Genomic DNA, 13333 nt, shown 5'->3' with positions numbered 1-13333 from the left:
GTAGAAGAAGTGATCTACAAAAATTCAATAAAACATTATTCCTTTATGAGTTTCAGCCCAAAGACTGTGGCCATGCTGGGGTACCACCAGTGTAATCAATTTTCAATGACCATTGGCTTTTGATGAAGGGGAGAGTTTGACATTGCAGCCCTCTGTTGTGTTTCTTGTTGTCATATAAACTTGTTAGTTCAAAGAACATTGGAAAGGATTAAAATAAATAACGGGAAAAAAAGATCAAATTTATCTGACTCCCTAATACCGTTTCCTGTTGTCCAGAGGTATTAATTGAGGTCCTTTTATTATTGTTAACATGGACAAAGGCTTATATGTCCTTTCTACAGTTTAATGTTCCTGTTTACATCTCTGTAATCGAAAATGTGTGTTGGTTAACCTGTGAAGATGTATGGCCTGGTGGTTAGGGTGTTGCACTCATGGTCATAAGATTGTGGTTTCAATACCTGAACTGAACAGTGCATTTTGTTCTTGAGCAAAACACGTCATTTCATATTGAGTGGACTGGAGTCCACTCAGCTGTAAGTGAGTTTCAGCAATAAATGAGGAGTTAACTTTGTGATGGGCTGGCATCCAGTTCAGAGATGTCTGTTGTAATCTCAATCACATATATGTCATATAAATTGAATTGTGCTCTGGCCTTATGATATTTGGGGTTCTCGACAGACCTGATTGAGCTGAAGCACGATAATAATTCTGTTACTATCCTTGCTAATAAAATTTTTAAAACTGAGCACATACATGCAGGTGCCAACTTTATTAGTAAGAACAATGATGACATAATATTTGCCATTAGATATATTTTCTGGAGCCACTGTCTTAAATTCTGGTCCCCTATTCATTCAGTCTTTATGCTTAAGTACATAAACACTACAATTTTATATTTCTGGGATGAAGAATTTATGTTATGTTTATTGTTTGTATTAGTCAGACTGATGTCCTCATCATTACCTCTGCTTTAGCAAAGGCAGTTAGGTATTGTTTTCAGTCGTGTTTGTTTGTCCGTGGACAAGATATCTCAAGAACCGCTGGATGGATTCGGATGAAACTTTCAAGGATGTTTAGCTTCATGACTGGTACAAACTGGTTAGATTTGGGGATTGATCTGGTTCTAGACAAGGATTCTGGATTACTTTTCCGTTTAAAAAAAAATTTTTTTGAGAACAGTCAGGTTCATTTTTAGTATTCTTGTTTGTGAGAGCAGTTGAGTTTATTTCAGATATTCTCATTTTAAAAATCATCTCTGGCTGATCTCAATAGAGAGCGTTGGTGGTGGTTTGCACTCTCTGAGTGCTCTTGTTAATTGTTGCTTTCACTACATTTCAACTGTTGTATACTCCAGCCTTCTTCAGGTGTCTTCTGTTGTATCAGAATTTTAAATCTGACCTTTTATTCGATCCATGGGGATAAACTCTGTTCTCATTCCACTCTTTGCATTTCATAACATCTTTTGCTTCAGTTGAGTTTATGAATTACCTTAGTATGAATAATATAAACAGGATATATAACACATAAACACTATTTTATAACATGTATCTGACACATATGTATGTTATACATTTTTCTTCGAAAATGAATTTTTGTATTTTTTGCCATTTTTTTTTTTAAATGATTTTTCTTTTCAATTAATTAGAAATAAATCCATGCGGTCACAACAATGGTGGATGTTCTCACTTGTGTCTAATGTCTCCTCAAGCACCTTTTTACTCTTGTGCATGTCCGACGGGAATTCGTATTCACGAAAACGGCCAAACTTGTCCTGGCAGTGAGTTTTATTTTGTTGATGTACAATCTATGTATCATTATAGTTTGTAATTGTATTTGCTATTAATTAATTAATTAATCATTTAATTAACACATGCTAGTATTTATTTACAGAGATACTTGTTTGTATAGCTTATGGTATAAAAGTCTTTTGTTACAACTTTGTTTTTTGGCATATACAATAAAGTATCAGAGATATTATCACAGAGAAATGGTAAAAGACTTAATAAATAACAGCATATATATTTAATTAATACTAAATAAATATGGATTTGTTTCAGCATACAATTTCAAATAATTGCTGAATATTTACTAGAAATGTAGTGATACCTCGCTGTACGAGTTTAATTTGTTCCACGACCAAGCTCGTCTTATGATTTACTCATTTTACAAATCAGTTTCCCCCCATTGAAATTAACTAAAATATAATTAACCTGTTCCAGCCCCCCAAAACTACTCGAAAATAAATTTTTTTATGGGTTTTAAAACAGAAAAGGTGTAGTTACAAGTAAAATGACAATTATAAAAAAAAAGAATGCAAAAGAAATATGTAAACTGGTTTTATTAACTTAATTACTTCAGGGATGGGACAATTTGTGTGTTCATACTGTGGATTTCCTCTTGTACTTCAAGACAAAAATTCGCACGAGTCTCAGCTCGTACTGCGAGGTTCTACTGTAATTCTATTTTATAGTTGTTGATAAACTTTAGTAAATTACTATTAAATTTAATGAGAAGCTGGCATTTTATATATCCTTTCTGATTTTGGTGTTATTATCTTATGAATTTTGCATTGATGTTTATAGGTCCTAAGGAAATTCTTCTTTTGGCTCGAAGATCAGATTTGCGTCGAATATCCCTGGATACACCTGATTATACTGATGTGATTCTTCAGCTAAATGACATCCAACACACCATTGCCATAGACTATGACCCCGTTGAGGACTATGTTTACTGGACTGATGACAATATACATCTCATTCGACGAGCTCACATGGATGGATCTGGTTATTATTATTATTGTTCAGTAGTTTTATTTTTATAACGTGCTTTCACTTCACTACCGAGCGCAGCTCTGTGTGCCTTGGGTATGTGCTGTGGTTTGCTGTGATGCTCTTATGAATACTGTATTGAAAGTGTTTTGCGTAGGATGTGTGCAGTGCCCAGTAGTGCATTATTATTATTATTATTATTATTATTATTATTATTAATATTATTAGTTATTGTTGTTATTATTTTTGAGCTGGCAGAACTGTTAGCATGCCGGGTAAAATGCTTAGCAGTATTTTGTCCATCCAAGACGGTGAGCTGGCAGAATCGTTAGCACACCAGGTGAAATGCTTAGCGGTATTTCGTCTGCCACTACGTTCTGAGTTCAAATTCTGCCAAGGTTGACTTTGCCTTTCATCCTTCCGGGGTCGATTAAATAAGTACCAGTTACGCACTGGGGTTGATATAATTGACTTAATCCGTTTATCTGTCCTTGTTTGTCCCCCCCTTGTGGGCAGTAGAGAAATAAGTATTTTGTCCATCCTTACATTCCGAGTTCAAATTCTACTAAGGTAGACTTTGCCTTTCATCCTTTTGAAGTCAATGAAATAAGTACCGGTTGCGCACTGGGGTTGATGTAATCAGCTCTACACCTTCCCCCCTCCAAATTTCAGGCCTTTAGTAGAAAAGATTATTATTATTATTGTTATTGTTATTGTTATTGTTTTACTTGTCACAGCTCTTGGTTTTCCTTGCTCTGGTTGATTTTGTGAGAGCAGACAGCAGCTTGTCAGAGGTCTCACAGGGTCTCTTTTGCACATTTATAAGCTTTGGCTTTCATCCTTTTAGGTGAAATTCTGGGGTTGATGTAATCAACTAGTCCCTTCCCCCAAAACCTCAGACCTTGTACATATAATAGACCTGTTGAATTTGGACTCAGAATTATTACTTCTATTTTACACTGAAAGTTGTTTTTGCCTTCTCGTTTATAAATGCCGAGTTGTTTACTAAGGGAGGTAATCCGTAAATGTGTGTGTGTGTGGATAGGCAGGGAGACAGGTTGATAGAGAGGTAGTTTGGTAGATGAAAAAATAGTTAGATTGATTTCAGTCAGTTAATTGTACTTATCCATGATAAGAAAGAACTCAATGTTACAAAAAAGAGTAGGTATATGTGGTGTTTATTGTCTTGGAACATGATGTTTCAACAGTCATCTCATAAATGACGTGTGTGGGTGTGTATACATAATGGAATATAAGAAAAAAATGCTTGAAATTCAATAAATTTTATCTTTTACTTATTTATTAAACAATTGCAGCATGGGTGGTGTTTACAAACCATATAAAAACACACAAGACCCGTTAGATTCACTTCAACATTTAAATTTCATTTGTGTCGAAATATTTTTGTCGCTTTGAAACCACAACCTGTTCACTGACAAAATTCTGTGTTGCATCTCTGAGATGTGACAAAAATATTTTGACAAATTAAATTTAAATGTTGAAGTGAATGTAACGGTTTTTGCGTGTTTTTATATGGCTTATAAACACCTTCCATGTTGCAATTGTTTTTCTTCCAGCACACAATCTCAGATCAAGTCACTTGCTATGCAAGTACATCTCCACAGTATTTGTTTATTTATTTCTCATTAAAATACATTAATGTCCTTTATATTAAATTTTTATTAATTTCTTTTTTGTTGTTTGTTAATTACAAAATTCTTGTGAATCAAACAGGTCAAGAAATAGTAGTTAGCACTGAAGTGAAACATCCGGACGGTGTGGCAGTTGATTGGATAGGGCGTAATTTGTACTGGACTGACACGGGGACAGATCGTATTGAAGTTTGTCGCTTGAATGGAACATCGCGCAAGGTGCTTATTTCAGAAGGATTGGCTGAGCCGAGAGCTATTTGTCTTGATCCCATTCGAGGGTAAATAGAAACTTTGATTTATTTGACAACTGTTTATCTTGACCACAATTTTAAATCAATTATCCTTCATTTTGTTCATGAAATTTCTTTAACTTTTTAGCTTTCAGATTCCTCTGTCAAATGTCATGCTTATTTATTCACATTATTTTGAATTAATCATGTATTATTATCTTGTAGCTTTGACATTTTGATGAAGTGATTGTTTATTTGTAAAATGACACTGTAGGATGGGTGTGAAAGGCCAGATCTGAGCTGTTTGAAGATAAAACAAGTAGACTATTTTGGTCGGACACGAACAGTTTAAATGCCATACGGGTTAAATTGGCCATACCAGGTGTAAATATTTTACTTGTTTTATGTTCAGGCTGGCCAGATCTGGCCTCTAACACCTACCCTACAATGTCATTTTACACAGTTATCTGAATGCTAAAGCATTAATAACTAGAAATTCTGTAGCAATTTGATAAAAATGTATTCACCACTGTTGGAGTGGGTTCCATCTCCCTCTGATTCATACATGCTGTTTGTAAACAGTACATCCATAAGAGATGCTATTTCTGGATGGCTACTGCAGAAAATGTTTGCCTATAACAATGTACTTACAATGAATATGATACGTAAATGACTATTTTAATCTAATACTACTTCAGTTGCATACAATGGATTTTTATTCAGCTGTGTAGCTACCAGCAACACCAATGATTTCTTTTCATTGTTTTTGTATATATCGTTGGTGAGAGATTTCACTTAAGAATCCTGTCAGAGGGCATGTGTTATTGATAATGCCTAACGAGGCTGAAATGCTTCTAACATTATCATTTGCTGCTGCTGGGATGAGTTCAGCCTCCCTCTGATATGAGGGGGTGCTGGAAAGTTCCTGGCTTTGGGTAAAAGAAAATACAGGAGGATCAGTTAATTATGATTTCATCCAACATATTCCCTTCTCAGATTCACACACTTATTGCAGCAGTCCTTCAGATTTTCTAATCCCTGTAAAAGAACTCAGAAGGTTGAGCCTCCAACCAGGCCTTTTGTGATACCCTTAAAGTCAGGAACTTCTCCGCACCCCCTCATATATACGTCGTTTTGTGTTTTTAAACACAACACATCCATAGGATATACTGTCTCCTGATGAATATGGCAGTAAATTTTGTTTGTCCCAATATATTTACATTTAGTATGATAGATAATTGGCTTTATGTGTTAATGCTTTGACAATTATTGTATGTTGTGTATTCAAACTTCAGTGTTTGCTAAAATTTTTCAGTTGTGGCTTTTCTTTATTCACTATTTACTTACGTCTTGTTTCTATGATGCACTTTTCATCTGTATTGTCTTTCCTGAATTGCAGACACATGTATTGGACTGATTGGGGAACAACTCCAAAGATAGAAAGGGCCAACATGGATGGCTCTGAACGAGTAGCTCTGATTAATTCTTCATTAGGCTGGCCAAATGGTGTTGCTATTGACTACCACGAGAAGAAGCTTTATTGGGGAGACGCTAAAACGGACATGATTGAATTCTCCAACCTTGACGGAACTAACAGAGTTGTTCTTGTATCAAATGATTTACCTCATATATTTGGATTCAGTTTACTAGGTAAGTTGGATTTCCACTTTGGTTGTTACCATATTTTATAGCATCATATGTGCTATATGATGATGCTATAGAATATATATATCTGCTTTGGAAACCATGCCAAAGCAGACACTAGAGCATGATGAAATCCTTGAGCCTATCTGGTCCTGTCAAACTGTCCAGCATGAAACATAAACGTTAAACAATACTGCTGATAATGATACAGCAGGATTCTGCACAGTTTCTTGTTTCTTTATTGCCTACAAGGGGCTAAACATAGAGGGGACAAACAAAGACAGACAAAGAGATTATGTCGATTACATTGACCCCAGTGCATAACTGGTACTTAATTTATCGACCCCGAAAGGACGAAAGGCAAAGTCGACCTTGGTGGAATTTGAACTCAGAACGTAACGGCAGACGAAATGCCGCTAAGCATTTCGCCCGGCGTGCTAACGTTTCTGCCAGCTCGCCGCCTTAATTCTGCACAGTTTCTGTCTACCAAATTCACTCACAGGGCATTGGTCATCCTGAGGCTGTTGTAGAAGACACTTGTCCAAGGTGCCATGCAGTGGGATTGAACCTGAAACCATGTGATTGCAAAACAAGCTTCTTAACCACACAGCCACGTGTGAAAAGATATGCAACCACTTAAGAGTGTACAGGGTACTTTTCATGTAGCACTGACATCAGTGGGGTTACCAAGCAGCTTTCAAGACAAGATCCCTCAACTGAGATGAGTGAATAGTATCGAGGGAGGTGGCTTTGTGCCAGATGATGAGAGTTTAAAGTACAATAGAAGGACAAGAATAGGTGTGTTCCTGTAGAGGAGATACGTGGCTACCTTAGTTAGCAAAGAGGGAAGATGGTCGTGCAGCTGCATTGGGATGTAGCCTCAAAGTTACATTTGCATAGCTGATACTTAACTTAACCATGTTTACTGTTTGTCAGGTGACTATGTATACTGGACCGATTGGCAAAGGCGATCCATTGAACGTGTGCATAAACTTACTGGTGGAAAACGTCAAGTAATTATCGACCAACTTCCAGATTTGATGGGACTAAAGGCGGTTAGCATGCACCAAGTTGAAGGTAAAGCTTTGTTTGGTTTCTCATTTTGAAATATTTCAATTATTCAAATCAGTTGTATTATCTGTTTTGATGTTTCTGTTTCATTTCCATGAATTATTTGTTATAATTTCTCTTTGAACTACAACGTAAGTAATTAAAGTAGAGCATTGTAGTACAGAAGTTAAAAAAAAATGAATGAAATAAGAAATAAGGAAAGCTTCTAACAATGCAGAAAGTTTTTAAAAAAACTTTTATATTTCAGTCACAAAGGTCTATCTTCAGAAGAATACAGTCAAAGAAATGTGTTATTTACATAGATCCTACCATTTCTTTATTTCTATTTTTCTACATCATAAGCATTTAATTTTGAATTGTTAATATATGCGTAAGAGTGGCTGTGTGGTAAGTAGCTTGCTTACCAACCACATGGTTCCAGGTTCAGTCCCACTGCGTGGCATCTTGGACAAGTGTCTTCTACTATAGCCTCAGGCCGACCAAAGCTTTGTGAGTGGATTTGGTAGACAGAAACTGAAAGAAGCCCATCGTATATATATATATATATATATATATATATATATATATATATATATACACACATGTATATATACATGTATGTATGTATGTATATGTTTGTGTGTCTGTGTTTGTACCCCCAACATTGCTTGACAACCGATGCTGGTGTGTTTACGTCCCCGTAATGAACACATTAAACCATCGCTGCATAATTTATCTATACCAACCTGTGGCAGGATATAAAATGTTATTAATTTATATTCCAAATACCAGCTTATTAATGACAAGGTTATTTTACAAATTTCTTGTTTATTTTTTAATTTGACCAAAACAAAGGCAGTGCGTTTCAACAATAGTATGGTAACAATGTAGTTAAACAAAATTCTTAGTCAAGTCACATTTAGCAGTTTTTTAATAATAAGGAAAAGTTGAAAGTTGCATTATTGAATGAATAATGCTCCTATTGATAATACTTGATACCATTTAACATTGTTTCAATAACGGCTATAAATAACCTCTGTATTTTTATAGCAAAATGTTTAAGTTATATTGTAATGCTTTCTTGTTTTCAGGAACTAATGGTTGTGTTGAAAACAATGGTGGTTGTAGTCATCTATGTTTAAATACATTCCCAAAGGGCCCTGTGTGTGCATGTCCTACTGGGATTTTCTTTGAGCTCCTTAATGATGAGAAGACCTGTGTAGTTCCTGATGGATTCCTTCTGTTCTCTCGAAAAGAAGATATTCGCCGTATTTCACTCGAAACTAACCACAATGATGTGTTAATTCCCATCCAGTCAGTTAAAGATGCACACTCCCTGGATTTTGATAACAGTGATAATAGGATATATTGGACAGATGCTTCACTTAAAGTAGGTATCTTGTATAATGAAGACCTTTTTTTTTTCATTTTTCCGTTCTTTTATGATTTACCTCATCATCATCATCATTTAATGTCGGCTTTCCATGCTAGCATGGGTTGGATGATGTCTGTTTTTGGCATGTTCTATGGCTGGATGTCCTTCCCAATATCAATTACTTTACAGACTGTTTTGGGTGCTTTTTAAGTGGCACTGGCACCTTTGAGGTCACTGAGTAACTCAGTAGATTGGATTAGATTGCCATTGTTCAGTCCATTGCAGGATGAAGGCCTCAACATATTCTCTCCACCCAACAGATGTACAGGCCTTGAATTTGAACTTGAGATCATACTGGTTTGATGAGCCAACTCTTCCACACAGGTTTGACATGGCACGGCAGAGTGTGTGCAGTTTTTTATACTCGCACTCAGGAGTAGTTAAGTCGATTACATCAACCCCTGTGCTCAAATGGTACTTAGTTTATCTACTTCAAAAGGATGAAAGGCAAAGTCGACTGACATGATAAAACCTCTCAACTGAGGGGGAACCAAGTATTTATACCAGGTAATTAGTAGTTAAAGGTGTCTTGCTGTAGAGGAGATACATGGCTACCATAGTTAGAAAAAGGAGAAGCTGGTGGTGGCAGTGAGAATTCGAATTTGTCAAACCATCCAAACTTTGCTTCATACAAAAGAAAAGAAAATACAAATTAAAGAAGTTGCTATTTATTGTAATTAACTCTTAATTATGGCCAAGTTTATTTTGATATAATGTTGGTTTTCTTTTTTTTTTTTTTTTTTTTTTTTTTTTTCTTTTACATGACTATAATTTCAATCTCGACTCCTTTATTTGATATTTCAGCAAATAAGTCGTGCATTTATGAATGGTAGCTCTCTAGAACACATAATAGAATTTGGAATTGAATATCCTGAAGGAATGGCTGTAGATTGGATTGCTAAAAATCTTTATTGGACTGACATTGGGACAAAGCGAATAGAGGTTGCTCGTCTTGATGGCAAGTCACGTCGCGTGCTCATCTGGAAGAATCTATCCAACCCACGCTCAATAGTATTGGATCCACCTGAAGGGTTTGTATAAAGAGTTACCAGTTCTTCTCCCCCTCCTCCCACTGACTTTCATTTCAAAATTAATTCTATAAAATTTATTGATAAAAATTAAGAATTTTACACTTTTATATTATGTATTTGGATTGTTGCTTTTGCTAAGTTTCGGTTGTTGTCCACTCCAGCCTTCTTCAGGTGTCTTGTAATTCACAAGCCATCACCTGAAGAAGACTGAAGCATACAATAACCAAACCATAGTGGAAGCAGCAATCAAGATGATGACACCACTACAACTAATACATAATATGTAAGAATTTTAGCCAGTGGTGTTATAACTGGATAAGTAAAATCAATTGAATGCTGGACAAAATTCCTTGTAGTATTTAATTACTTTGCTCTACATTCTGTGTTCAAATCCTACCTAAGTCAACTTTATTTTATCATCTTCAGAAGGATGAAAAATGAAGTATTAAACGAAACATTCATCTGATGTCATTGACTGTTCCTGTCTCAAAACGTTCTGGTTTTGGGCAAATGTTTAAAATTGTTATATGGCATATTTGATGTCATAAAAGATGCACACATATATTACACATGCCCCTATTTCAGCAGTGTAGGTTCAGGAACCAGGGATGCAAGTGCAATCCCTAAATTTAAATTCAAATTTTTTTTTTGTGAGGGTTGATGAAAATGTATTGAACATACTCCTGAAAAAATTGGGTTTGCACACCACAAGCAAATTTCATTCCTGCATTTATGTTCTGTGTTACATTATCCCTTTTGATACCAACCTATGTGAGACTGTCCCTGGTTCCAAGATACAAACTTCCTGTTTTAAATTGATCTAAATTTAAACCTTTCACATTGTGGAATAAAAAAGTTTTTAGTACATTGAAGCCGATGGGAGATCCAACTTCAGAGGTTTTCTTGAGACATTTTATTTTTTAAAAATGTGTCTTATATGCCATCAGAAATGGTAATTTATTTCAAATTTTTCTGAATGTATTCTATTGAATAAATATATTCTATTTTTCTAGATACATGTACTGGACAGATTGGGGAGAAAAACCAAAGCTGGAGAGAGCCTCATTAGATGGCAAAAACCGAAAGGTTTTAGTATTTGATCTTGGTCGCGTTGCTGGTTTGACTATCGACTATGCTGACAATAGGCTTTATTGGACTGATTTAGATAATAAACGTATCGAATCTTCAGATATGTTAGGTATGTAGTCTTTATTTTATTGCCTCATCATCATCACCAACATTAGCATTCATTATCATTGTCATCATCATCATCATCATTTAACGTGCGTTTTCCATGCTGGCATGGGTTGGATGGTTTGACAGGAGCTGGCAAGTTCAGGAGCCATGCCAGGTTCCATAGCATATATTATTTTTGCTATAGGCGTAGGAGTGGCTGTGTGGTAAGTAGCTTGCTTACGAACCACATGGTTCCGGGTTCAGTCCCACTGTGGCACCTTGAGCATGTGTCTTCTACTATAGCCTCGGGCCGACCAAAGCCTTGTGAGTGGATTTGGTAGACGGAAACTGAAAGAAGCCCGTAGTATATATGATATGGCACAGTGTCTACAGCTGGATGCCCTTCCTAATGCCAACCACTTTACAGGATGTAGTGGGTGCCTTTTATGTGTCACCGGTATGAGTGCCTTTTACACGTCACTGACTAGGGTGCCCTTTTATGTATCACCAGCACCTGCCACGACTATGATTTCTCTTGGCTCGATGAGTCTTCTCAAGCACAATAAATTGCCAAAGGTCTCAATCACTTGTCATTGCTTCCATGTGACTCAACATTCAAAGATTATCTTTTACACCCTTGTTCCATGTCTTCCTGGGTCTACCTCTTCCATAGGTTCCCTCTACAGTTAGAGATTGGCACTTTATCATGTAGCTGCCCCCGTCCATACACATCACCTGACCATGCCAGTGCAGTCATCTCCCTTATTCACCACATCTGATGGCTCCTGCCCAATTTCTCTGTCAAGACACTTACACTCTGTCATACATGCATAGACTAAAGCAAATCAAAGATGATGTCATGCAGTCGGTAAATATCCATCTTATTATGAGTTAATCCTTACATCTTAATTTAATAATAGATTTTTCTGAATGTTTCAATTGTTTAATCTTTTCAGGTCAAAACAGACAAGTGATCATAGACAGTTATTTACAATATCCACGTGGCATCACCCAATACAAAGATTTTATCTACTGGACTGATTTAGAGAAGAACACAATTGAACGTGCCCACAAGTTAACCGGAACCAACCGTACAACAATCCACCAAAGCCATGACGATTTTGTAATGGATATCCTGGTTTTTCAAGAGTCACGTCAGCCTGGTAAAATTATATATACCTTACTGCGTTTTAAAATTTATTTGGTTTATGTTATGTTTGTTTTAATTACAAGATTGCCATTCACCATTCATTGCATTTCCCTCTATCCACCTGCTACTCACATCTTGTACCCGCATGAACTTACCCATACTACTTTTCTTTTATCCACCCGCCTGTAACTTGGGGGTATTCCCTGATACATCTTCACCAGCATCCTCTTTCTCTGCCACATGAACCAACCATGTATCTCCTGTTCTTGTCCCTCTATCATACGTTAACCTCTCATCACCCCCCCCCTCAATATTACTCTCCATGTTATCTCAGATATTTCGTATCCTATCGCGTGACAAGTTGGCAGAATCATTAGCACACACGGCAAAATCCTTAGCGGCATTTCATCTGTCATTACATTCTGAGTTCAAATTCTGCCTAGGGCAACTTTTGCCTTTTGTCCTTTCAGGGTCAATAAAATAAGTACCAGTTGAACTCTGAGGTCAATGTATTTGACTTACCCCTCTCCCAAATTTGCCGGCCTTGTCCCAAAATTTGAAACCAATATTTGTAAGTGACTTACTCCTTCCCCCAAGCTTGCTGGCCATGTGCCCCAATTTGAAATCTATATTTGTATTCTATTTCTGACAGGTTGGAACCCATGTGGAGGTGATAATGGTAACTGTTCTCATTTGTGCTTGGCTCATCCTGCCTTATTTGATCAAATGGACCCTGATAACAATATATATTTCACTTGTGCCTGCCCAACTCATTATTCATTGGGAGAAGACAATAAAACTTGTTCCCGTAAGTAATCAAGTTATCTAATTGATATGCCCTCTTGTTATTTTCTCTCTCTCTCTCTCTCTTTCTTTCTTTCTCATCACCTCTCCAATTCTGTTAAAGACTTCCACTCTGTAGATGAGGCACAAGCACTCATGCCAGTGCCATGTAAGAGGCACTCGTACCAGTGTCGGGTAAAAGCACCCATCACACTCTGTAAAGTGGTTGGTGTTACGAAGGGCATCCAGCCATAGAAACCATACCAAATCAGACTGGAGTCTGGTGCAGCCTTCCAGCTTAGCATCTCTGGTCAAACTGTCCAACTCATGCCAGAATGGACAACAGGCATTAAATGATGATGATGACGAATGTAAGTAAACAAGCATTACTTTTGATAAAGTGATCATCATCAT

The 13333-nt window shown here is 36.5% G+C and overlaps 1 protein-coding gene across 1 annotated transcript in view; it reads left to right on the top strand.

The window, feature by feature from the left end:
- The window catches only part of LOC106880891 (low-density lipoprotein receptor-related protein 6), a 56579-nt gene that overhangs the window by 35374 nt on the left and 7872 nt on the right, over positions 1–13333 (top strand). The window contains exons 4-13 of the mRNA XM_014931044.3: positions 1646–1777; positions 2583–2783; positions 4503–4698; positions 6050–6300; positions 7231–7371; positions 8436–8734; positions 9584–9810; positions 10824–11008; positions 11943–12149; positions 12789–12944. Coding sequence (XP_014786530.1) covers positions 1646–1777; positions 2583–2783; positions 4503–4698; positions 6050–6300; positions 7231–7371; positions 8436–8734; positions 9584–9810; positions 10824–11008; positions 11943–12149; positions 12789–12944 — 1995 coding nt within the window. The remainder of the gene's footprint in view (positions 1–1645; positions 1778–2582; positions 2784–4502; positions 4699–6049; positions 6301–7230; positions 7372–8435; positions 8735–9583; positions 9811–10823; positions 11009–11942; positions 12150–12788; positions 12945–13333) is intronic.

This window comes from Octopus bimaculoides, chromosome 11 (genome assembly GCF_046866305.1).
Source record: "Octopus bimaculoides isolate indiv1 chromosome 11, ASM4686630v1, whole genome shotgun sequence".
Taxonomy (NCBI): domain Eukaryota; kingdom Metazoa; phylum Mollusca; class Cephalopoda; order Octopoda; family Octopodidae; genus Octopus; species Octopus bimaculoides.
Note: the sequence above shows the minus strand (reverse complement) of the source record. Positions and strands in the feature narration are given on the sequence as shown.